Source organism: Ochotona curzoniae, unplaced genomic scaffold (assembly GCF_017591425.1).
Source record: "Ochotona curzoniae isolate NIBS_2020 unplaced genomic scaffold, NIBS_Ocur_1.0 contig_43, whole genome shotgun sequence".
Classification (NCBI taxonomy): Eukaryota; Metazoa; Chordata; class Mammalia; order Lagomorpha; family Ochotonidae; genus Ochotona; species Ochotona curzoniae.
Genome location: NW_024466218.1, coordinates 282,530 through 310,036, shown reverse-complemented (window position 1 = coordinate 310,036; position 27,507 = coordinate 282,530). Strand labels below are relative to the sequence as shown.

Here is a 27,507-nt window from a genome sequence, read left to right as displayed (position 1 = left end):
TCTACTCTTTCCCCAAATTCCTAACCCCTGACTGATTTTCCCCATGTTACTACAGCAGCATAGTCCTTCAAAAGGAGTCCTATGTCCATCAGTCTGATGACAACACATTTTTAAGACTATCTGGGATGGCTAACTCTGTTGGTATGTAATACTGTAAAAAGAATCACTTGATCAGATCACTGGGTTTTATCCATATGCTACTTATGACCCCATGGAACTTTCAGTGGAGAATATATTATGTTAGACTTGTGAACTCTTGTACTATGCTTTACAAAGTCACGACTGCATTTGTGGAGAAGTGAGAACGTGACTACGTAGCCGACTCACCACCGTGTCCAGCTGTATCCAGTGAACCTCATTGCTGGAGCTGATTCGAGACTGTTGGGTCTGTAGCGTGTACGGGAAGGAGCTAACTTGCAGCACCAAGAGGTTGAAAGCTTCCAGAACTTCTCTGCAGTTTATGACTCTATCAGCTAATCCATGACTGGGCTCACCGTGTGACACAGAGCCTGAAATGACACTGTGGAAATATTGAAAGTCACATTAATACTTCCTGTTTCATCAGTTATGCCTGCACTGACATGGAGACAACATTTTTATAGTTCTTTTCTAGCTCTTATAAACTTGGAACAGGAGTGAAAAAGCATCCAAAATTTGATTTGGGAAAGAAAAAATGTACTTTCCTTCCTGTCATTTTCAGGGAAACACACAAACAGAGAGAGAGAGAGAGAGAGAGAGAGAGAGAGAGAGAGAGAGAGAAAGAATGTGTGTTTTCTCTTCAGCTTGTGTCTTATATACCTCAGTCTAAATTCAGTTATCTTGGCTAAGGATAGCTACAACTAAAGTTGAGAGGATCACTTTGAAAGCTATCTGAACCACATCATGAGAAGGAAATTGCAGGCATCCTCAAACATGTACAGATTTTTTTTCCCCAGAAAACACTAGGTTGGTAATTTCTTGATCTCTGTTAGAAATATCAGAATTCTTAAAGCCCTTGGTTAGAAGCTAGTTAGACTTGAAGAGCTGTCTGAACAACAATGGGGGCTGCTCCATCAAAACCCGAGGCTATCTCCTTGCAGTGATCTGTACCCTAGAGGACCCAGAAGCATCAGGATCTCCAGTTACTAACATGCACCTTCCTCCCTTGGGCTGCTGGACTGTGAGGAGGGCAGAGGAGGATCTCCTGCAGCCCCACTCCCTATGACCAAATCTTCACTTGTGAATCCTTTTCAGTTCTCTTTCACTTGCATGTACTATCCTAGGGTACCATCCAGCCTCAAAAACACACTTTTGTTTTTAATCAAGTATGTTCAAACTGGGGAATTAGACAGAGAGATTAAATCTCAAAATTAAGTTTATTTATATATATTTGAAAGGCAGAAGAATGGAGGGGAGGCTGGGAGTAAGGAAATGAAACCTTCTAAATGACAGTAATAGCCAAGACTGAGCCAATCCAAAGCCAGGAGCTCCTTCTGGGCATCTCATACAGATGGAAGGGACTCAACCATCTGAGTCATCACATTAGTAGGAAGCTGGACCAGAAGTGGGATACCCAGGACTCAAAGGAGGAACTCTGATAAGTGATATGGGCATGCCCAAGCAGCAGATTAACTTGATGGACCCTGATACCTGCCCATCATTACACCAAACTTTAAATAACTATTGTTAGATGATGGCCACCGCCCGCCCGCCCGCCCGCTGGTGGAATAATATCGGCAAGTTGTTCAGAGTTGAGATGGAAGCTTTATTGGAAAATCCGCTCCTGGGCCCCCTTCGCACAGAGGGGAAGGAAGAGGGAAGCGAAAAGGGCGTCTGAGATACGTGTGGAGGAGTTTTATACACACATCTAGACATGTGGGAAGGCAAAGGGGCTGTCTGTGCCCCAACTATGCAAGGAATGTCCATTCAGGTGTGCCACTGGTCACCTGGAATCCCGCCAGGTAGGTGACATAACTGGCTCCTGTGGCCCCTCCTCCTGATACAGGCTGGAGCCTAGGAGATGTGGGGGCCGGGCAGACCAGACCCTAGTCTCCAGTGCCCTGGACAGCCATCAACTATCTATATAAGGGTACTTTAAAAATCATGGAAAAATAGGATTAAAATATGATTATTTGGGTGTAAAACCCCTGACATACATGTACATTTTTTCTTTTTTGTTGTAGTTTTTCTTCTTTAGTATTTTCCATCATATGGTTGTATAGGGATATGCCCCTTCATTCCCAATCACCCCATTTTCCCCTTCAGTGTCCCCCTATAATATTATTCTTGAAACACATGCATGTTCTTGATAATATGCATTTTCCAGGCCCTTTTTGAAGTACCCTCCTATAAAGTCAGTGAGCTCTTTCTGTTCCTTAACAACCACAACAACTGAATAGATGTGGACAAGATTTCCTGGTTCCCTTCTTTCTTCTTGCTCTCCTTCCTTTTTTTTCTTCTTTTTTTCTCCTAAATATAACAAGCTTTGGAAAATTCTTATTTATGAGTATACCTACTATGGCTGTAGATTTCAGGCTGTTGAGTATCAAACACTTCCTAACTTCTCAACAAGGGCTTTGGGAATTCTGACATTTCTGCCAGAGATGAAGAAATTTCCAACCTCAGTGACTTCTGGAGAAAAAAACCCTACATGTGCTTGAGGACACCTGTGACTTCCTGCTTCTGATGCGGTGAAAGCAAATGTTGATGTGCAATAGTATCTGTTCCCCCTCCCCGACCACCTCCACTTTTAAACTACTTGCCTTTTTAGTCCACAGGAACAAAGATACCCTAAACCAGCTAATGACTATAATTTGATCCGGGAACAAAACTAGCTTCATCATTCCAGGCATTCTGTTCCTTCATTAATAAGTCCCGTCAAGAAATGATACGCTCTTGTTTAAACCGGGAAACCAGGGAAGGTTTCAGATCTGCTCAGCGCTGACACGGCAGCTCTACCGCTTGCACAGGCAGAACAAGAGAAAGCAGGCAATGATGAGGAGGAACTGAGGAACACAAGGGGGAGAAAGGCAAGAGAAGGAGCAGGGAGGAGGCGGTGTGAGGGCGGCGTCTCTCTGGGCGCTCCTTCACCTCGCACTCTCTCTGAAGCAGCTGAGCTCCACAGTGCTTTGGAGACTGGATTCCTAGCAGGAATGTCGACATCCAGCCACAGGATAGTTACAACTTACATAGGTAAGGAGACATGTTGAAGGAACGAGGAAAGAGCAGGAAGAAGTGGCCAGTGAGCAGATGTCCCTGGACTTCCCAATCACCACCTTTACGGTAGCTCATTATGTAACGTTTACTGCCATAGAAGAAAGACTGTATTTGCTCACTCTGAAGCAATCACCTCGTTAGTTCCACGTGAGAGTTGTCATGAACCAGCACAAACAATGTGTATGGGTTCTGTTTCACTTTTCGCATAAAAACATCAAACTTGCTTTGGATCTCATTGTCGAGACGCACCACGTATTTCTCTGCTCTCTGATGAGCTGTCCCGTTGTCCTCCAGACCCAAGTCTACAAGGACGCCTGTGAAGAAGAAAGAGTTAATCCACTGGACAGACAGACAGACACACACACTCACGAGATAAACGCTTTCTGTGCAACTGATATTTGATATTAATGTTACATAGAGATTTAGAGATTTTTTTTTTCATATTCTTCATCACAATTTAAAAGTGGAAATACCAGATTCCCCTTTCTTGAGAGCATCTCACTTCATCTCCTATGCCACACACAAATACAAGGAATGTTCTGACACCTGAAGCAAAGGCGGTTGGATATACAATTAAGTTCTACTTCTATGTAAAGAGCTACAGGGAACTACTACTAAAGGCCACCTGCAGAAAAATACTGGAGGTTCTTGAAAGTAATATACCACATAATACTCCTTTACCCCCTAAGGCGGGGGTATATCTGAGGAAGGAAAATACAATGTGAGATTCAAAGCTGCCTCATTAGATTGTGAGCTTTTTTTTTTTTTTTTAATTTATTTTGTGGAGGGAGCAAAGGTGGGGCGTGCGTGGAGCCTCAGGACATGTTTCTGCATTGTCTACAATGAACCTAGCAAGCATGATCATTGCTATGGGGTGCTTGCTATCAACCGGCTGCACCCCAATCTGTTTTTAAAATTTATTTGTAAAGCAGCAAGTCAGAGCTAGTTTTAGAGCTAGAGAAGGATATTTTCCATTTGTTAGTTCACTACCCAAATGCCTACTAAAGCCGGGCCATGAGTAAACCAAGAGGCAAGAACTCAGTCTGGGTCTCCCATGTGGGTATCAGGGACACACACACTTGTGCCAGCACTGTCCCCTGGGGTGGACATTAAAAGGGAGCGGGAGTCAGAAGCAGAGCAGGGTCTCAGACCCCGGAACTCTGATAGAAGGTGTGAGCAACTGAAGAGGTGTCTTAATTGTTGAGCCAAAGACCTGCTTCGGTTATGGTCGTCCCAGTTTGAGGTTGTATGTTACTAATTTTTTAAAAATAATCTTGCTTAGTTGATTAGGGTACAAATGGTCAAGGGCTATAGGAAAGTGGATAATTTTCCACACTAATATCATCATTTTTCCCTGGGGTCACCCATCCCAGGTCCCCAATGTGGGGCATGCTCCGAGGGTCCTGCTCAGGCAGTTTTGATAGTTCAACAGGTCTGAATTGCTGCCAATCTCGCCGTTCCAAGCACAATGAAATCTATTCAGAATCCACTGAGTGACATAGTCTCTTCATGGTTGGGGTTCTGAGATCGGCAGTTCAGTTGAGGGAGATTTCCAAAGAAACTTTGTCTGAGGTGATCCCAGACCTGATTCTTGAGTGTGCTTGCCAGTACAGGGTCTGGCACCATTACTAATTTTATACAGTGACAGTTCTGCACGTTATCTAAAATGTGAAAGCTCTCTGTGAATTTATACAGTGAGTTGATTACTCATGATTACCACATTCTCCAAACGTTAGGAACTGAAAGAGCTAGATCATCATCTCTCCCTATAATTAAATTATTTCTACATGAAGACCTCTAAAGTAGCTCTAGAAACATGAAATTGTCGTTAGACTAATTAATGAAAACACCATATCCTTCTTTAACATAAGACCATTTATGAATGATGCTGACTTAACATATCTAGTTTGTCTTCTAATATAAAACAGGTCAGTTCATAACTGCATGCAATTAGTATCTACATGCCTTATACCATTACCTTTAAGTGGTAATAAAAATGCTGTTAACAATGACTGTATTAGAAAAGATGGGCAGGGGTGGTTTTGTGGTGCAAATCAAGCTGCTGTTTGAGATATCCGTGAGCCGTATCAGAGTGCAGGTTTGAGTCCTAGCCGTTCTATTTCACCACAGGCTAATGTACCCTCGGAGGCAGCAGATAAGGGCTTCCGGGCCTGGGCTACTCCTGTGTGAGACTCAGACAAGTCCCAGGCTCCTAGGATTAGTGGGCATTTGGGGAGTGATCAAGAAGACGAAAGACATTTCTCTCTCTGTTGCCTTACCTTTCAATTATATACAAATTAACATTTAAAAACAAAAGAAACAAAAGTAATTTTCTTTTTAAGCATTTTTTCATTAGGAGCCTTTACCTAGAGATTGTCTTCAAATTTCACCTCAAATTTAGTAGTCAAATTTTACTATATTTTCAAAACCAGTCAAATACTTAATTTGGCAGGTAAATTTAATTTGTTTAAAGTGGACTGCCCGCTAGGTTCATTCAACATCTGATAGCTGCTGACTGGTCATCTATGCATCTGGCATGGTGTCAGGCACTACACTAGCCCTGGAGATCCCAAGGAGGACAGGAGGAAGACCTTCATCCCATGGATGGGCAAGGTGGGGAATTCTGGTGAGTGTCATGGCAGTCCACAGCTGTGTCACTTGCTGGCTCTGCTGGTAACTGGATGGAGGGGCACCTTCTTGAAGGGAGGGGGTCTTTAAATGGATGTTTGGGTCATCCTTCCTTTACATTTTATTTTAGACTTGCTTTCATTTTTATGTGTGTGTGTGTGTGTTTTATGTTTTTTGTGTTTTGTTTCTTTCTCGGTTATGAAGATGACAGATATGCATTTTAAACACTTCTATCTGATGGTTTGGGGTTTATCTCTTTGGGAACGGGAGGAGAGGAACATTGTAGACAAGAAGGGAAGAGGGCTAGGCATTCAGCCATTAAGACACATCCTGTATGTTAGTTCCCGACTCTGCCTCTTGATTCTTATTCCTGCTACTACAGAACCTGGGTAGAAGCGAGTAGTTGCTCAAGTAATGGGGTTTGTGCCACCCACATTAGGGGTCTAGAATGAGTTCTACACTCGCAGCTTCATCCTCTTTAAGCCACTGGGAACCTTTGATGAGTGAACCAGTGGCTGGGAGTTCTTTTTGCCTGTCTCTTTCTCTGTCCTTCAACCTCTGTATCTCTCACATAAATAAAAATTTAAAGAAAGAAGAATGAGGTATGATGTTTGAGTGAGTGGAATGGTGTGTGCAAGAAGCCAGTGTGGAATAGAATGGCAAGGAGAACTCACTGAGGATCCACGACATCCAGGAACTTTCACATGTAGCGAAAGGAGTCTGTGGTCTGAAATTGTTCCAGGGTCCAGCAGAGTCTAGGGAGTGACTAGGGGCAGAGGCGCTGGACAAGGATGCACTGAAGACAGAGTCTTCATCCAGCCGGACATGAACAGGTACATTCAGTTCTACTTGTACAAAGCCATCGGGGGCGGCTCCCACCTCACTCAGGGCAGAGCCGTTTCCCTGGACTTTCCCCACTGAGATCCTGTTTCCTGCTGCTTTTGTCACCACCCCATAAATACTGCTTTTTTTTTTTTCTGTTGAAGTTTTAAGTGACGAACAGGGGTGAGAGAAGATTGGTGAATTGATGAGACTAAGCAAGGATATTTTAGAAAATGAGAATGCCTTCTGCTTTCTCTTTTAATTTCCCACTCAACTGTTTGACTTCCTTAAAACTTCCTCTTGTACATGTCTTTATACAGCTTTTATAATCGTGCAAGTATGGAAATGGCAAACCTGTCTTAATCCCATGAGCATGATTAAAAACTTGCTTGTCTAGGGGACGATCAACCTGCTCCCTTTTGCGGGAGGTTCTCAGTCAATTCCATATTAAAAATAGGAAGGGTAAAAAAAAATACAATCACTAGTACTTCCTGTTTTCTTCCCTCCCATCTTGACTGAAAGTGACTTGCATTTGTATTAAAGCAGTACCCTGGGATTCTAATTTATAGAACATGGGGTCTCCTGAATGAGAAGAATTATCTTAAGCGTCAGGTATTTTTTTAAATGTACTAACACAATAGTATTTCCTAGAGTCTAAAAATGTTCCCCTCTACAAGGCCTCCAGCAGTCACATGACCACTTGGAGCAAACATAAGGATGTTAAGACTGTTTCTTTACTAATCACCAAGTTCTTTTCATAATATTTTCTTTTTTTTTCCTTCCCTCCCTTCCTTCCTTTCTTAATCAGAATGTGAGTTCATGTATCCAAAGGCTCCACAGGAGTGCTGGGTCTGCAACAATGTGACCACTTCTATTTTCAACCTTTTATTTTCAGCCACACATGGGCTGCCAAGGACATGCCCTTTCTGGGCGCCTGGCAGCTTATCCCTGCCTGGTGCTTTTCCTGGCAGGCTCACTGACTGCTGCAATGCTTTCTTTAATGAGGCAAACAGAATCCAGTAAGCAGAGACATACCTCCTCCCAGTCTTCCATACACACAAATACATACATACACACACCACCATCACCATCACCACCATCACCACCACCATCACCACCATCACCACCACCACCATCACCACCACCACCACCATCACCACCATCACCACCATCACCACCATCACCACCACCACCACCATCACCACCACCACCACCACCACCATCACCACCACCACCACCACCATCACCACCACCACCATCACCACCACCACCATCACCACCATCACCACCACCATCACCACCATCACCACCATCACCACCATCACCATCACCACCATCATCACCACCACCACCACCATCACCACCACCACCATCACCACCACCACCACCATCACCACCACCACCACCATCACCACCATCACTGCCACCACCACCATCACCACCGGCCTTTCATTTGATTAGTGGAACATCCACTGGTGCCAGGCCAGGAGAGGTAGTGAATGGGGCACTAGGCATATTATGAAAAACAAAACAAAACATAAGCCTTATTATGCTAACATTCTGCCCTTTGGGACTTCAGGCAAACCAAGTTCTCCTCCACTCACATAATTAAACATGAGGAAATTGGGTCAGATGGATTCATGAGAGTTCTTTCTCTTTTAACAGCTATGATTGCTAAGAATTTTTTAAATGAGTAATCACCTGATATCTGTTTACCATACCCTGAACAATTTCTCTTCATATCATAAAATGAAGGTAGGCTTTCCTCTTCTATCAATTATTTTGTATTCCAAGAGAATGAAAATACTTAAATATTAAAAAAAAATGTTGGCATAATTATTATTAAAAAAAAGTATACATTCATTAAGAATGATGTTTTCGGGGCTTGGCACAGTAGCCTAGTGGCTAAACTCCTTGCCTTGCCCATGCTGGGATCCCATCTGGGTGCCAGTTCATGTCCTGGCAACCCCACTTCCCATCCAACTCACTGCTTGTGTCTTAGGAAAAGCAGTCAAGGATGGCTCAAAGCCTTGGGACCCTAAACCACGGAGGAGCCAGATCGTGACTCCTGGTTTCAGATTGGTTCGGCTCCAGCTATTGTGGCCACTTGGGGAGTGAATCAGCGGATGGAAGATCTTTCTTTCTGTCTTTCCTTCTCTCTATAAATCTGACTTTCCAATAAAAATAAATAAATCTTAAAAAAAAAGAAACAATGCTTTCCATGACACTGAAAAATGCGTGTAGAATAATGTTGAGTAAAAATACACACAAGTGTGAAGAGAGCTATAGCACTAATATTCCATTATTTATTAATACCAACGTTTTAACAGTGGTTATGTTTGAGTGGGAAGGCTTATAAATATTTAAATTTCCCTACTTTGTTTCTTCCATCTTTCAAAAGAAAGACTACTCTAGTCATGCTTTTTCTGTAGTAGCATAGGTATTTTAAAACATATAATAGTGTTTTTTTTATAGAAAAAAAGTTATCTATGTATTTGAAGAATAGAGAAAAATGCGTACATGCAAGCTTCCATCCACTGGTTCATTTCCCAAATGCACAACAGCTGGGGCTGGGCAGGTAAAATTCAGGTGCTAGGAACCTCATCCAGGTCTCCAACCTGAATGGCAGGGACCTAAGTACTTGAGGTATTATTTGCTGCCTAACAGACAGTAGGATAGCTGGATTGGAAGCAGAGACAGAACTCAATCCCAGGCATCAAATATGGAATGGGAGTATCCTAAGTAGAGGCTTAAGCCACTATGCCACAAAGGTGACGCGAGCTGCTGCAATTTTCCAGGTTCCTTATAGTTTCTTGTAATCCCAGGCAAATTTTATTATTTTTTAAAAGATTTATTTATTTATTTTTATTGGAAAGTCAGATAGATAGAGAGGAGGAGAGGCAGAAAGATCTTCCATCCATTGATTCACTCCCCTAATTGCCGCAACGGCCAGAGCTGAGCTGATCTAAAGCCCAGAGCCAGGAACCTCTCTGGGTCTCCCAAACAGGTACAGGGATCCCAAGGCTTTGGATTGTCCTCTACTGCTTTCCAGGCCACAAACAGGGACTTGGATGGGGAGTAGGGCCACCAGGACATGAACTGGCACCCATATGGCATCCTGGCGCATGCAAGGCAGGGACTTTAGCCACTAGGCTACCATGCCAGGCCCCAGATTTTAAAATGATTTTAAAATTTTTGTTCTTTTTCCTTTTAGTATTGTCTGGGGGAAATTTTTCCCTCTATTTCCTGTTTCTGTTAAAGTTCTTAGGAGCAACTCTAACTCTCTCTATATATTTTTTCAGTGAGGCTTACTGTTTACATGGGGGACAGTGTTCTGGCTTTGAGGTTGAGAACATGCTGTGGATGTGATTAAATGCTCAAACATCTGCCTATGAAAATGTGACCTATGTGGGCTAAAAGCAGGCCAGCTGGCACAGAGTCTGTCATTTCACCACAGAACTGTCCTTGTTTTGAGAAAACGTCTTTTCCTGAATGAATGACAGATTCCAGTCCCATAGATTACATCACGGATTTAACCGTCCTTGGCAATCACGTACATCAATTTACCTTGGAGAGAAAAATGTTGGATTACTCTGAGAGTAAACTTACAGATAAGTCCAAAGCTTAAAGTGTTCATGATTTATTGGCTTACTGAGTGATTTATGCATTTTATTACTGAAAAAAAAATGTTTTTCATGTCCTATAAATTAAGGCAAAGTAGATTAAACCCAAGGAAATGGTAGAGGGAATCTAAAGGTTGGATGTAGGCAGTGTCCTCTTACCTGACTGTCGAACCCGTTGGAGAGTTTGCTGGACCAGAACCTCTGACCTTGGGACGATGATGATGAAGTCCACTCTGCTGAAGTGGCCGAGGTCTAGGCTCTGGCTGCCGCTGTCTGCAATAGCACACACCTGGGATAAGAGCTTCCTGGCAACTGTAAGCTGAGGTTGATAAATCTGGAAGGTTTCGTTATCTAAATCTAAAATAAAAAATTCATAAAACTATGATTAATTTATTTCCTGGATGGCCTCTAAAACCCATTTGAGGACATGTGACATCTTTGGTAAAATGACAGATGCTCTGTCATCAAGAATCCTTACTCTTTCTTCTTATTCTTTACTGAGTTTAATAAATTGGCCATTTTTTTTTCCCAGAAAAAAAATTGTTCAGTAGTGTATGTGGCAGTTTAATAAATGTGCCATTTAAAAATCAACTGCTGGGTCATGAACACCTAATTGAACATCCCTGATTTGGACACAGTGATGGTAGAGACTGACGCATCTTAGTGAAGCCAAAGCCGGGACTCATCTTGGAAAGGGAGACTTCTAGGTATCCAAGGAAAGTCAGCAGAGGTCAGTGCTTGAGCCCAGACCTGCCCAGGGGAAGCGGGGCTGCTGACGCTGTGACTATAATTGTTTTGAGTTCCTTTGATTTCTTCTGGATCACACCAGGGTAAACACTTCCTCTTCGGCAAGTCAGTCTGGAATATCCTGGTGACTACATAACGGGTCAGAATGACACGTCCCTCACCTTTCATCTAACTCAACTGGACTTGGCCAGTGCTTCTGACCTGACAGGCTTAGGTAGTTGTGGTCGATTCCAGTGCTGGTGCCTGGAGGGTCTGAAGAAGCCTGACTCATGACATAGCCAGCTGGCTGCTCAGAGATGATGCATTACAAAAACACAGCCAAATACTCTCAGCAGGTCAGTGGACTTTGCTGCAAGTTATAATCAAGCAACCAATCTCCTGTAAACGTGTGTCTATGTACATACACACCACGGAAACAAGTTTGTCAGTTCAACACCTGCACAGGCAATGTCCACATCCCAGTTTAAGGGCAGGTTTCTCAGCAAGAACACATGCAGCAGTCTGAAACAGATTCATAAGAGTCTGGCTAACCTTCACCAATTAGCATTTTCTAAAATCAGTCTGTGAGGCAGCCAAGGCAAAGACCAGCCTGGACACGGTAGTCTCGCCACTGACTGGGAAAACTCACTGGAAAGGCAGAAGGTGGTGATTGTCAATAGTAGCCCAAACAGGTTTCGATCTACAAAGACCACCAATGAAAGTGAGTCTATCTTCTCATCTAATTTCTTTTTCATTTCACAAATTGAGGACTACACATAATTTATATTCTTACATCTGTAGAATCTAGATGAGTAATTTTTAAAGTTGGAAGCAACATCTTCCAAATAGAGTCAAGACTTAGGAATCTGTCAGTATGCTGAGAATTTTTAAAACTCTAAATGTGTGAACACTTCAAAACAGGGAATATAACACGTTTTTAGATGGTTACTTTATTACCACTGTTCCATTTTATGGCCTGTGTTTACCTTTGTTTCTGTGACAGAAGTGATGCCAAAACCACACAACTCCTCATTACCTGTCAATCCTAATATATAAATGCTGCATTCTTATCAAGTGGAGACCAAATGGCCACCAGCAGTGGCTGACACGTGTCTACCTCCTGGCGTGATGCTCTCCTGTCCTTACTCCCAGGCTCTCCCATGCTGTGTCTGTCACTCAGTGGACTGAGCAGTCTGAGTCCAAGCGAATAAAACTGAATGATCAAACTCCCCATTCTCAGCCAGCACTTCCCCTTGGGCACCTGGCTCACAGGAGGAAGTGATGCTCCCACTAACAGGAAGGCCTTCTCCCTGAGGCTGTGTGTGCGTTACACATTCCAGAATAAGCAAAGGAAAGTCAGCCAGGGACCCCTCACAGCGTGCAGTCTAGAGTCTTTCTAGCCGTTGTTTGGAACTTGGAGCAAGTACAGCAGCTCTGGGTACAGCTTGGGAAAGTAAGAAAAATGGACTGAGACCTCTGAAATTTCTCAGGGAAAAAGAGGGCCACTAGTTTTCACTTAACCTTTAATCTTAAGAATCAGATTCTTACTAAGAAGCAGACCTTTGATTTGGGGCAAGGCACTTTTAAAAGTCGAGGACAATCTATCATGTAAACAAGGAAAAGTCTGCTCTAAGCGCTCAGCACTCTCAGTGTGACTTTGCTTCTGCAACGTCTGTGCTAGCAATGGATTTCCCCTTCCTGGTCTGGGGTGACGTTACCCAGGTTTTGCGTGGGGATCATAGCAGCAGCCTCCCGGGGTGACACACATTCGTGAAGGTCTCCGTTGAAAGGGGTAACCACACTGTCTCCTCTTCTCTGCTGCATTTTTTCTAACAGCATGTCCAGATCATCACCTATTACAAAAGAAAGTGGAGGTAGGAAAGTGACGAGGGATGACATATTTATTGCTTTGTATCCATCTCTGAGTCAGGCTGTAGGCTGGGTTCTCCACCATTTTGTGGGTGAGCCAGTAATTCATGTCAGAGTTTACATGTTGCCATCGTTGATGTCAAGAGCTACCTATACTGGTATCATGCCTTTTTTTTTTAGGATTTATTTTTAAAAATTTATTTGAAAGAGTAACATAGACAGAAAAAGATCTTCCATCTGCTGGTTCACTCTCCTAACGGCCTCATGGCTGGGGCTAACCCAAGCCCAAGCCAGGAATCTGGAGCTGTTTCCAGATATCCCACAAGGGTGCAAGGGCCAAAGCACTTGGGTCATCTTCTGCTGCTTTCTCAGGCACATTAGCAGGGGATTGGATCCATAGTGGAACAGCTGGGTGTTGAACAGCTGTCCACATGGGATGCCCAAAGCTGGTGCTTTAGTTGCTATGTCCCAACACCAGCCCTGGAATCACACTTTCAAGTGACATGCTTTCACACACTGCATCTCTCTTGACCTCCATAACAGTCAAAAACAAACAGAATGGGATTATTCTGTCTCCCCATGACATATCAGAACGCAGATCCGGTGGGAGAGATCCACCCAACGTCACTCAGCAAGGCTGTGGCAGAGCTAAGGACCGCAGCCCAGTCTCAGGACTAAGGCACCTTTCGCTGGCACTGCCGCTGCTTCCTTTGGTATGAGTAACAGAATACGTAGGCTACACTACTCCAAGAGGAGCTGGCGGGCTCGCACTCCACACTCACATCCTTGACAGTCGAAGATTTAAATTCACACAGCCAAGCAGCCAGGGGCCGGCCAGGTGGCTGACTTTTACAACTACTCACCTAATGACGTGGTTTTGAAATGTGATGCCAGGAAACTGACCTTTCCCGTGATGAGCTCATAACTAATTTCTTTCAAGAACTCACTTGTGGTGAGCATGCTCTCCGCCAGAGCCCGGGACTGATGCTGACCTGGAGCACACAGGGGGACAAGAGAGGCCCCATCAGGGGGAGCGATGGTCACCGCAACATCATTTACAAAACAACAACTGGAGACAAAGTCTGTGACTACAGGGACTTGCTATGTCGAAAAGAGGCAACATTTGACATGTCAGTTGAAGATGACAGACAGAAAAAGACAATGCTTATAACAGCATGCTGGATGACCAAGGGGAAGAATAACGTACTTAGCATTTTACAACTCAAAGTGTACACACTCTTGTGCTTACTGACTAAGGAAAAAGCATGAAAAACTCATAAAAACTGTGTTTTCACAGTTACAGTATTTAATCTTTAAAACAGAAACTTAGCTGGTTGCTTCACAATTAAAAATGGATAATTTAACATATCACAGTGTCTGACGGAGCTCTGTGAAAATACATGCAGCATAGCAAGACGGCAGGAGGGTCTTGCCAAGGGGAGGGGGCTTAGCCTCCTGGGTAGGGAGCAGTGTCACTGGACTCAGAGAGGAGAAGCAAAACGGAGTCTACCCAGCATGGGGTCTGATGGAAAATCAGCACAAGTTAAAAAACAAAAACAAAACCCACATGTTTTGCACCAACTTTTTGAGACTTACCCTTAGAGTCCATGTTATAACATGGAATGGACACCTTAGTGAAGAAAAGCCACGTGAGGTAAGTTTTTGGCAGATTTGCTGAACTGGCTTAAGCCACCTGTGGCACTGGCTTTACCACATGCTAGGCTAGTGACAGTTCCAAAGCCTTTTAAGGACAGAAGTTATATGAGACCAAGGTATCTATTACTAGGATGAGCTCTGAAATAATGCTCCCAGAGCCAGCTGCCAAGGGCACCAGCCAAACCAAGGGCTATAAAACTCTGATCTAAGGAGGAAAAGAAGAATTAAAATTAGGAGGAAGGATCCAAGTTGGAGCAAATAGCTACCAGTTGCTAAATATCTCTTGGATAGATGAGGGACTGAGTGGATGGATTAGACAGTTACTCACCTAAGACTACCACGCAGAATTCATTTCCTCGGATTTTCGAAGCACAAATTGCTACCACATAATCTGGTAGCCTCTGATAGTGTCTCATTTCACTGAGAGTCCTCAGGGTTTCTGAAATGCCTTCCGCCAAAGAGTTCTGGGTCACGATCACATGAACCAAGTCTTGAGATACGCTGGCAATCAATCTAGCCAGCCAGGGAAGTTGTCCTGGAGATATGGGGACACACTGGGCCCCAATCTGTAGAGCTCGCTCTCTCAGAGTAAATTCCTGCATAGCTTTCAGCATAATTTGTTCAAATTCTTCCCTGAGAGGAATTTGATCAGGACCTACATTGAAAAAAAGAGTTACAGCTAGAGGTTTTTTGTTTGTTTGTTTTAAATTATAGGTAGAAGAGAGACTCACACCCACATATTAGTCTGTAGACCCTCAGGGTACGGAACTGGCTGACTTGCAGGCAGAGCAGGACTGCTAAATTATGTGGTCTGGTTCTGCCAAAACAACTGTAGGTGGTACTCAAACTTCACCTAATCTACGGCAGACTAATTTTTTTTTTAGATTTTTTAAAAAAGATTTATTTTATTTTCATTACAAACTCAGCTATACAGAGAGGAGGAGAGACAGAGAGGAAGACCGTCCATCTGATGATTAACTCCCCAAGTGACCGCAATGGCCGATGCTGCACCGATCCGGAGCCAGGAACCAGTAACTTCTTCTAGGTCTCCCACATGGGTGCAGGGTCCCAAGGCTTTGGGCTGTCCTCTACTGCTTTCCCAGGCCACACGCAGGGAGCTGGATGGGAAGTGGAGCTGCTGGGATTAGAACCAGCGCCCATATGGGATCCTGACACATTCAAGGAGAGGACTTTAGCTGCTAGGCCACACCGCCGGGCCCCCCTTTTTTTTTTTTTTTTAAAGATTTATCTATTTTTCATTGGAAAGGCAAATCAGATTTATGAAGACTAGGAGAGACAGAGAAAAAGATTCGCCATCTGCTGGTTCACTCCCCAAATTGCTGCAAAGACTGCACCTGAGCTGGTCCAAAGCCAGGAGCTTCTTCTGGTTCTCCCTCATGGGTGCAGGGTCCCAAGGCTTTGGGCCGACCTTGACTGCTTTCCCAGGCCACAGCAGAGAGCTGGATGGGAAGTAGAGCTGCTGGGACAAGAACTGGCACTTTATGGGATCCCAGCTGCAAGGTGAGGATTAAACCACTGAGCCATTCATTGTGCAGGGCCCATAGCAGGCTAATTTTTAAGATGGCAACATCATTTTTTTGGTCAGCCAACCAGAAAAAGGTTCCCCATTCTTGTAGCCTAGTATCCTCCCACTTATGAATAAGCTTTATTCAAGTAGTCCCAAGTACAGATCACCAACTAATCATTCTTGATTGTGAAGTAACCATCTCTCTTCTTTCTCTGTTTTAAAAAGTTTTATTTATCTAGAAAGCAGAGTGATAGAGTAGGAGAGAGGGAGAGACAGAGAAAAGAGAGGAGAGGGACAAAGACAGGCAGAGGGTGATTTTCTACTTCCTGGTTTACTTAGTTCCCAGATGGTGGAAACCGCCAGGGCTGCACCAGGCCAAAGCCAGCAACCAGGAACTCCATGTGGGTCTCCCATCCGGGCGGCAGGGGCTCAGTCACTTGCATCGTTTCTTACTGATGTCCTAGGCTCACTGGTGCAGAGCTGGATCAGAAGCAGGGCAGCTGGTGCTCTGAAGTGGGACGTTGGTGACACAGGTGGCAGCTTAAACTGCTGTCTACAATGCTAGTTCCAAGAGCTTCATCTATTTTTATTTAAAAACAGAACAGAAAACAGGGTCCTACTATCCTCTCCTCTGTACTTGATCTTTCTAAAAGAGGATGACTGGGCCTGGTGCAATCCCACATGGGCGTCGGTTCTAATCCCAGCTGCTCCACTTCCCTTCCAACTCCCTGCTTGTGGCCTGGGGAAGCGGCAGAGAATGGTCTAAGGTCTTGGGATACAGTACCCGAGTGGGAGACTCGGAAGAAGAACCAGGCTCCTGGCTTCAGACTGGCTCAGCTCCAGCCGTTGTGGTTACTTGGGGAGTGAACCAGCGTACAGATCTTTCTCTCTGTCTCTCCTTTTTTCTGTAAATCTGACTTTGCAATAAGAATACACAAATCTTAAAAAAAAAAAAAAAGAGGATGAATTGGGTGAGTGTCACTTTCATTATGTGCCTTGGGAGATGATCATGGTGGGCACAGTTTCTGATGTATTAATCATGGACATTGTTAATGCCTAATGAAACAAGACGACAACCTAGTGGTATATGATGAAATTTAGGTTTCGGTTCTCATTTTGTTCATAGGTACTTTGAAATCACTCTGCACCTAACTTCATAAATCATGCCCACAGGAAAAATAATTTTTCAGTTCCAATTTACATTTTAGCTGCCTCACACCTTCCCCAGTTAGAGAATATTTCTGACATCTGCATCCTGGATTGTTAAATATGATCTTTGTTCCTCAACCCCCGCTACCACCAGAGCTAAGCTTTTAGTGCTGGCTGTGCCCCATGGAGTTGGGGGATTTTATTCTCACGCTCTTTGGAAATGTAACCAATGTATAGAACAAAATTAGCAAGTATTTGGCATCCAAATGGCACAACAGACAGAGGTTTCTGCATTTAGCTAGCATGGAATCCCAGAGAGCCAGGGCTTCTATTTCCTCTATTTGGTCATTCCTTTTGCAGTGTGAGCCCCTGCTTTGAATCGCTGGCATCCACACGGGGATGGACTCAGAACCAAGGCTCAAAGTCCCTTAGGACAGAACACAGTTAAGGATAAGGGACTGGATTTCTAAACAACATCAACAAAAAGTCACTACCTGAGTCAGAAATCTTTCCTTCCTCAGTTTCATTCCAATATTGGAGTGGCCTCCCTGACCCTACCCATGGTTTCTGCAAAAGGAAGAAAGTCAGGAGCTTAGTAGTGTTTTAGGATAAGGAAAATTAAGTAAAGTGCCCTGAATTTTGGATTTTTCTGTTCTTCACATGGTAGAAAACTTTTTACATCTATGTGTCTCATCTCCTTCCTAATCATTTGCTGGGGGGGGAGTGGGAAGTGGATGCCTTTTCCTTCATCATCTGGGACCCACCAAAACCTCTGATCTTCATTCAGCTTTATCAAACTGGCATCATGGATAGTGGGCAAGTGGGCACACAGTAATGAGCTTCAAGTGGACAGGGTTGGACTGACCATGTCAAATGAATGGCAGGTGGCCATCTATTTATATCTTTTTTTTCCACCAGAACATACAACAAGCTGTCCCTGTCTCCAATTCCTTAACATCTCTCACCGCCAGCTTACACTCGATCTTAGTCAAAAGGCCAAGACCCCTCACTGGCAAGCTAAAGGCTTAGAACCCGCTGCAAACCAGGATTGGGTATCATGTTTAGGAAGCATGTTCTAGGGAAATAAAATTATCCCACATGTTCACAGCATCGCTGTTGCCTGAAGACTCGCTTTCATGGAGTTTTGACTGAATTATTGTTAGGCATTGAGAAATGAGGAAATACATGAAAGTTTAAAGGCAATATGGACCCTCCTTTGAGCAAAATGCCCTGCTTACACTCATTGGTCATCACTTCCTCATCCTCGGCCACAACAGGAAAATTACAGGAGCCTTTTCTCCACTTTCTGCAAGTTTGATAATAGCCTCTTTTCGATTTAAGTGCTAGTCTCCAGAAGCTCCCATTTAGCCCAGGCATTAGTTCTGATAGCTTCTCAGATACAGCTACCCTAATAGGAAAAGGCAAGATTCCTGCAGACTCAAAGCCCTCCAAGAATCTCTGGATTTTCTGATTCCATTATCTACTTCAAAAGATTTTGCCAATTGTGAAATAACAGAAAACTGTGTTTAAAATGACTGTGGTGAAAAGGCCTAACCTATTCTTATGGAAGAATCTTGCTTTTCTTCTCTGTTCCAGGTAACCGAACCAGCAAAGCAGTAACACTGTCCTTTAAAAGTCGGTGTTTATTTTTTTAAAATTGTCTACAATATGTGACACATATGTGAAAATCCTCTTCTTGCCTTCTCAAAACCTCCAGGGACAAATTTTTGTTTCCAAGGATTCTAGAACAGTTGTTGTCCAGCACAGAAATTCTAGTGTCCAAGTTTAATTGAAAAAGGAAAAAAAAAAAAAAGGAAAAAAACAGCTCTTCTTGTTAAGACTTTTTAAAGATATTTAAAGATAAGAACTTGTAGTAATTCAAGGGAAGATATTTCAATTTTGAGCACCTGATTCACTTAATTTGGACTCTGATTTTTTAAAATCTATTAAGATGGAAAAATATTGCTACGGTGGTTGGTTTAGCTTGTTGGAGGAGCCTGGCTCTATGAAGTCTTGTTTTACTGATTCTGTGTTTATTTTTCAGTCTTAGAATACATTCAACATCAGTGTGAGGCAACTAAAATTAAAATATCAAATGAGTTGTAGATGCAAGTTATATTTCTAATTTTATTGCCTATCAATGAGAGTGACTGGTAAGTTGAAGATTTATTCTCAAGTGGTTTTCATGGTAAATTTGAACCTTGTTAGCTTCAAAAGTCAATGTCAGGTCAAAACTCACCTCAGGGCAGCCTTTTAGGAACTCAAAGTTCTAGCCAAGGTTGCTGACCTCCGAAGGGTGAATGAAGCTTTTGCCTGTTTTTAATGCTGTTTAGCCCAGTTTTCTAATGTCAAAAAAACCTCATGAGAATATAAGAAAAAATTTTTTGTATCTCTTATATTTTTCTAGGTAAACCATTCAATGGTTGAAGTCCTGGAGTGAGTGTATAATTAAGCTGCATTTTAGATGGCTCACGGTAGTTTGCAAAATAAAGGACATTTCTATGTAAATGCTGCCAAACCATACAGTATTGTCAGGGCTCTTGCATATGCCCATTGAGGGGCTCAGGAGGATATTTCAAACAGAGGACGTGAAGGGTTCATGACCCACATGTCCTCTTACCCTGGAGAATCTTCCAGGGATGTCTGCAGTTACTACTTTGGTGAAGGAAAGCATGAAAGGACCACATCAAAGGAGTTCAGTTGGAGAAAGGGGGTAAAAAAATGGAAGCAGGAACAACAGATAAAGAAGATAAAAAGGCTAAGGGTGGGTGGTGGGTGGGTCTCTAGCCTGGCTGTTAAAACCCCACTGGAGGGCCTGGGTTTGATTCCTAGCTCTAGCTCCAGATTCCATCTTCTTAACTAACACGTACTGTGGCAAGCAGCAGTGATTATTTAAGCACTCCAGCTTTCTCCCTGGCTTCAACCTAGACCCCACCCTGTCCTGATCACTGCAGTCATTTAGGGTGTGAAACAGTAGAGGGGAATGCTTTCCTTGTCTCTTTCTGCTTTGATAATAGCAGCAGTCCAGATAGTTACAATGAAGGCTAAGTGGGAAACTGCATCATTGTCTGAGAGCACAGCCACGCTGCAATCCAAATAGCAGTTGTGTTTTCAGCAACATTGTCTCCTGGCCAGACTCAGCAAAGGAGAGGCTTCAATGACACAATCCATAAGGAGACCTTGGGAATATCATGACACTGGACGCTAGGTGGAGCAATTCATCTTTTTTTTTCAGGACTGACAAAGAGAAAAAGAGGATGGGATGAAGGAAAAGAACATTAGATGTAAAAGGAGAAGGAAGATGGATGCGAGAAATAAGGGGAAAACATCTTATAAGAAAGAATAAAAAGTCACCAAAAATAACTTACCGAGCCTCACAAGATACTGTATTGTCAGAAGAATCATGTTTTCCACACTCAGGAGTTGGCTGCCTGTCAACCCTAACTGTTCCAAATCTTTGTTTTCCAACTGTGGAATCTTGTAGCAATTCACCAGCAGGGGACTCACAACAATGTCACCAACATTTCCATAGAAATAGGGTAAAGTGCCATAGCCTGCCAAATAGAAGCAGGTGAACACGGTTCATTATTCCTTTTAGAAGTACAACAAGGAATGCTTGCTCGACTAAAACGAACATTGTGTAATAGAATTTATGGCCTCTGAGATATTTGCCCAATAAATCATTCAAATATGAGACTTCTTCAAAAGAGTTAGTGGAAAATATATATTATTTTAAAATGCATTGATTTCAAATTTTCTTGCACCAAATCTATTTATTTTTACTTTAGTATCATTTCCCATGATCTTGCCTTACATTAATTACATCAGATAACCATGAAGCAAGCAATCGTAATGGCTTTCTCTGTTTCCCACAGAAGAGACTACAGAAGATGGGCGAGTTCCTAAAACATCTCTTTATCCTTTGTAAAACTCCAATGATAAAAACATTTTCTAATTAGAGTTCCTCCTGATCAGTTTTTCTCTTTCAGGTAGGAGATCAGAAAGCAAGCCACGGCAACACGTTTCACATCCCAAAGTTTTCTTAAAAACACACATATGCACAATCCACTGCTCAACAGCCAGATTCTACTCTGTTGGATCTAAGTACATGGAGACTCCCACTGCTTTTGTTATCTCAGGTATCTTCGTTAGGTTCTCTTCCTGAATGTCAGTAAATAGCCTCACATTATCTTAGAAGATGATGGGATAAAATGAGTTGAAATATATTTGGGTGTGTGGTGCAGAAGACAGCCCCTCTCTCTGAGACCTTTTTTTCAAAAGGCAGATGCAGGAACAAAGGGCCTAACGTTCCATGTATCTCTCCAAGGCTTAGTTGAAGTATGTCAGTGTTTGATAAGAACTTCCTGAGCCACATGGAATTCCAGCCAACCGGGGTTCCTCCAGTACCTACAGATTCATGATTGTGCAAAGGGTGGCTTGATAAAGGGTAGGATTTGAAGCAAAACACCCATCTGTGGGCTCAGTCCAACTACAAGATGCAAGACAATACATCATGTAAACACATCTTAAGGATAGCTTAAATATCCTGTTTCATCCTGAAGGTATGGCAGGCAGACTCCTTCTGGCCAAAACTAGCCCCCAAACTAAGGGAAACTTTGATGCGGGCATGAAATGACTAGCTTTATTTCCTTTTCTTTTCTCTCCCTCTTTCTCCCTTCCTCTTTTACTTCTGTCTATAGACAGCCTATAAGCACTCAGTCCCCTTGAAGGTCCTATTTCACAGGTGCTTTCCTATGGTTCACACCTACACATGGAGACCTCTTGGTTCTCCTGGGTGAGGTCTGTTGGCCAACTCAGCTTGTTATTTGTCTTCTATGGTTTAGCTTTCTCTGCCTGGAATGTTCCCTCCCCCTATTTATCCACCGAAGCTAACCTCCAGGACATCACGTCTCCTCAGGCTTCTCCAGGCATGGTAAGTTCCCTCTCCTCTGAGCTCTAGTAGCTCTTGGCTGTGAACCCCTACCAGCCCTTATCAAGGTGTACTGGAATGGTTATTTACCAACTCAATGGTTAATGGGAGGCTAGTTAGACTCTCTCACTAAACAGCAGTCCTTGAGGGCAAGGTTTGGCCTTAGTCTCAACTTCTAATCACATGTTTACTATACCTCACGGATCTCGAAAAGGTTCACAGAAAATATATATTATTTAAAAAAAAACCCTATGAAAGGATTTAAAATATTACATCAACATAAACTTCTTTTATTTCTACTGTCTACAAACTTTTTTGCACTACTCTCGTAGCATGAAGAACTAAAGCTGAACAAAAGCTGAAAAGCATCAGTGGAAGAATAAATGAATATTTTCATCATCCCATGAATCAGCATACAAACAGTAAAATGGAGAAACACTCCTAGATTCAGAAAAACAGACAACGTGAAATTCCTTTGGCCTTACCTATCAGAATAACTGGCCTGATTCCTGAGTTACTCAGCAGGTTTTCAGGAACAATGACAGTTTCCCCTGCAGGAATGGGCCGAGGTTGTAAAATTCCAGTTAATGGGGTCTGTGGAATTGGGGCAGATAAAAAGGGCTCTGGAAAAGAGAAGTTGTTGAATAAGAAACAATAATCTTGAAAGAAAAATGAAATACAACAGAATGTAATGTAACTTTAAAACTTTAAGTAAATAGGTCTTGGAAGTCTAAAAGTTCATTTTTTATTAAAGTTATTCATGTGTATAATACAAAATTAGAAATGTGACAAACGAAAGGAGGAAAGGTATGCTGTGAGAGGACCGTATCTGGAGATAGCTAGTATTTAGCATTCTGGTGGCTTTCCTTCTAGTTTTTTTTTTTTCCAGCACAAGCAATCTTTAGGATTCTGTTTTTGCATTTTATCTTTTTCTCTCAGATAACTGAAGACACTAACATAAATTTTGAAATGTATTAAAACAATATGAAGGACAAACTTCATTGATCAGCATTACCAAAGGGCAACCAGAGTAACATATTGACATGATTTTTTAATGTATTCTCTATGTAACCTACAGAACCATTTATTTTAACAAATTAAAAATTTTAAAGGATCTTACAAAATCTTGTAATATTTACGCTAATATGTTTAGTACAGCAAGGTACACAAATATTTAAACATTTAGATGTTTGAGTATCAAATGGCTAGAATTTGGGTATTATGAAGGAGAAAAAGTTGTGTGTGTGTGTGTATTTCCAGATTTCTACCTGAAAACTGAAGCATGTAGGCCAGAAATAACAAAATAACAAGCCTAGGTCACATAAACAACCAATCACAGGAAGGCAAACCTAATATCACCACTGGCACTATGATTGTGTGCTGGTAGCGTCATGTCCTTTGTCAATACTTTGGGCTAAAACAAGGTCAAAGGTTGCATTTAGATCAGTCGTGCTGGGGAAGGCAGATGTGATGGGGACAAAATAGCACCTACTTTCAATACCTTACTAGACTATTAGAGCCAATGTTGGTTAAGAAAACCTGTCTTCAAAGGTTCAGAGAAAGACTAGGAAATATCTGCAAATTTAAAACAAAAGAAACTAAAAAATAAAAACCATCATTTGCTAAAATCTTACCAGTTCTTGAAACAGGGCGAACTGTAGGAACAGGTACAACTAAACTAGGCTGGGGGACAGGGGAACCCGGATACCAGCCTCGGTGTCGTTTCTTTGGTGGCCCAGAAATGAACATGGTAGCTGGAGGCAAAAAGAAAGATGGCCTTGCCCTCAACATTGTGTTCAAAAAGGAGGAATGCTTAAGTCACACGGGTCCATAGACCATTTATACTCAGAAAATCAGTCCCTCTTCCAGAGGCAAAGATACATTTGGGAAAAGTCAAGCAGAACAATCTAACATCACACCAACGTGCCAGTTTACAATTTTACCTGGATTATTTTATTTGATTCTATCAATGACCCTTGTAAAGTTGTATCATGAGTATTACTGTCATACTTATTTTGTAGATGGAGTAAGAATGGCTCGGATTTGCCCGCAGTCACATAATACAGAGGAACTTAAATCATGTACTTTTGTTAGCAAAGCCTGTTTCCCCCCTGCCCAAACATTTCCTTATACATCCGTCTCAGCCTTACTTGCCAGTTACACTCATCCATGCAGAATCATGAAGATACTACTGTTCACGGCAATCACAAATTTCCAAACTATTACATGACAAACCAAGGGAAAAAAAAAAAACTAAAGTGTTCTGTCAGATAATTCATGGTTCCAAATACTGCAATACTTTTAAGCACATCTTAAGATGGTTATTGTACCTTGGTCTCCTGATGCATAACTAGGTCTTGGTGATACAGAGTAATTTCCTGGGTGGGGGAGAGTGGAGCTGGAGGTATTACTCTTCCCTCCGTGGCTACTGTTTCCATTAGCAGCATCTGTAGAACAAGAGAGGAGGAGCCACTTGCAAAGCTGCTGGAGAGGACACTGTTTCCTGTGATGCTACAACTGTCATATAACTCTCACACACAAGGGTTCAAAGGAGTCTTACAGATAGGATTCAGCCCAGTCATCAGAGCAGTATCAACTAAAGTCATCAGAATAGTTTCTTCATCAAAATCAAATATAATTATAATAGCTGCAAGAGATCTTGTAGGACAAGTTTTAATGAAGTATTTGGAGATAGTGGTTGGGCAGGAAAAGGAAAACATAAAAAAAATCTTTATATGATGGAAAAATTCAAATATATGCAGGAGAGAGAAATGTATCATAAACTCCTAAATACCCATCACCCAAACTTCAAAATTTATCAACACACAGCCCATCCTGCTTCATTTATACACCAAGCCTTCTTCTCCCCATCCCAGTTTACACATAACATGGTCTGGATTACTCTGAAGCAAATGAATTTATCATATCATTTCACTGTTAAATATTTCTGTATGTATTTTTAACAGAAAGTGATTCTGGTAGCTGATGCTGTGGTGTTAACAGGTTAAGCCTGGGGTCCGGTTTGAGTCCTGATTGTTCCACTTCTGATCCTGCTCCCTGCTACTAGGCTGGGAAAAGCAGCAGTGGATAGCCTAAGTGTTTGGATCCTGGCCACCCATGAGGAGACCTGGACAAACACTTGGCTCTGGCTTGGCACAGCCTTACAGCCTGCAGCCATTTGGGGAGTGAATTAGCAGATAGAAGTTCTCTCTCTTTCCCTTTCTTTCTCTGTAGCTCTACCTTTCAAGCAAAGAAAACAAAAATTAAAAGTGACTCTTTTAAAAATACAATTAAACATCATACTTGAAATTAATGGTGGGGCCAGGGGTCATGGCACAGCAGAACTATGATGATGCTCTGTAAGCAAAAGTCATGTTCCCATGATTATTTCCTGGCCCACACCTGGCTCACTTCTTGCCACTTAAGGAATTTTAACATTTCGTGGTTCTAAACAGACCACAGTTCTGTAAGTTCTTATACGTATCATGCTGTGTCTGCCTTTTTGTCCCCCTTCTTTTCTTTTCTGCTTTTGTTCTTGTTGTTCACTGAATTTGAAATGCTTTTTCTCTATTCCTACAGTGTCTCCACATCATTAAAGACCAGCTTACTTCAAAAAATTCATTTCTGGATTATACACTAAAATGTAGGCTGCAATACCCTGAAAATACCTTAATATAGGCTCTTCCCCACTCCCTGTACTAAATTACAAGGATATCTGGTCAGGGATTCAGCCTCAGTTTCTCTTTGTATCAGTTCCTAATCACAGCATTGAAGTGTTTGTTGGACTGAATCAAACCGCTTTGTCTCTTCTGTGTGCTAAATGTAAGTCCCCGATTCTTACGGCTGGGACACTTTGGAGAGTGCTACGTCTCTGCAGCCACATTTCCATCTTCAATAGGAGCAGCTTTTGTTTTCTTCCATTTGTTGATTAGATTGCATAAAGTCTTTTACACACGAGCGATTTATCAAAGAAATGTAAGTGAGGAACACGTCACCTGCAGGGAATGTCTTCCCCATAGCCTGCAAGGATAAAGCCAGTGGTTTCACAACGTTCTTGTTCCCGCTCAGGTCCTGAGTTCCACTTAAATTGATTGCAGAATTTGCTGGACTGAGAACTGGCGAATCTTTAAAATGAAAGAGGTCATTTTTAAATTGACAATCACTTAAATATGCAGGAAAGAAGTTAATTCAACTAGTGTGAACTGAAAAAAGGAGACTGTAAAATTTCCATTTTTTTTTGAACTAGTCTCACATTTTAGGAAAACCTCTGTATGCAGGTTTTAAAAAATTTATTTAATAAATACCTAGAATGTACTACTGTGCTTTGTGTTCTTCTAAGATTTATTTATTTATTTATTTATTTATTTATTTATTTATTTATTTATTTATCTGGAAGTCTGAGTTGTAGGGAGGGAAAGACAGAGAGGGAGAGACACAGACCTTCCATCTGCTTGTTCACTCCCCACTGGCTCACTAGCCAACACTGAGTCAGACCAGGCTGAAGCCAGGAGCCAGCAGCTTCTTCCAGGTCTCCCATGTGGGAGGCAGAACCCCATGCACTTGAGCTATCTTCTGCATTTCCCAGGCCTTTGGTAGGAAGCCAGATCAGAACTGGAACAGCTGGGACACAAATGGGGGCCCATATGGGATACTGGTGTCACAGGTAGTAGCTTTAACCACTACACTTGCAATACTGTTCCTCTATTTTAGGAATTTTATATGAATTTACACACTCTCTATATCAACCCTATGAGGTAAGTATTATTACAGTTAGTAACTTAGGCAAGTCAGATTGCCTGTCATCAGGGATACCATGATGCTGCCTACAAAACTGTTTCCCAAGTTGATCTCAAAACTGGAACGAGTTTGTCATTTAAAAAGTGTCATACAAACTACCTCATTATATTTTAGGAAAAAAGTGCTTTCCTTTCCTCTGAAACAAAGTTGCTTTACTTTCAGAATAAACTAGAATTATCATTGCTGTGTTGTCAGCTACATCCAAAAGATCATTGCCATATATCTGGATACAGGTAATACTTGAGCCTGGAAAAATCACATGCCATTTCAGGGACAGACTGTGTAAGACAGAAGAGCTCAAGCTAGCTGGAGTTTTCCAAAATGACTAGTCTCCTGGTCATTGCCTCGGATTTGTTAACACAGTGAAGTATCAACAGGGATAATAAAAACTTAGAGAATCTTCAAAAACAAAATGCTCTGAAGAACAGGATTCTGATGAGGTTACACTAGACATGACCTTTAAGGACTACTACTCATGCTGCAGCATGATTCTCAGTTCTTCTCACCAGTGCTGCTCCTAACTCAAAAAGAATTCCATGGCTCCCTGCTAACTGAAATGCTGACGCTCTCTGAGGACCAGGGAG

The 27,507-nt window shown here is 42.3% G+C and overlaps 1 protein-coding gene across 1 annotated transcript in view; it reads right to left on the bottom strand.

Moving 5' to 3' along the window:
- Positions 1–27,507, bottom strand: part of GREB1L (GREB1 like retinoic acid receptor coactivator) — a 106,930-nt gene that overhangs the window by 42,296 nt on the left and 37,127 nt on the right. The window contains exons 6-15 of the mRNA XM_040984784.1: positions 24,457–24,573; positions 23,761–23,880; positions 22,612–22,749; positions 20,565–20,750; positions 14,848–15,174; positions 13,727–13,855; positions 12,713–12,847; positions 10,428–10,625; positions 3,329–3,509; positions 328–520 (exon numbers count right to left, since the gene is read on the bottom strand). Coding sequence (XP_040840718.1) covers positions 328–520; positions 3,329–3,509; positions 10,428–10,625; positions 12,713–12,847; positions 13,727–13,855; positions 14,848–15,174; positions 20,565–20,750; positions 22,612–22,749; positions 23,761–23,880; positions 24,457–24,573 — 1,724 coding nt within the window. The remainder of the gene's footprint in view (positions 1–327; positions 521–3,328; positions 3,510–10,427; positions 10,626–12,712; positions 12,848–13,726; positions 13,856–14,847; positions 15,175–20,564; positions 20,751–22,611; positions 22,750–23,760; positions 23,881–24,456; positions 24,574–27,507) is intronic.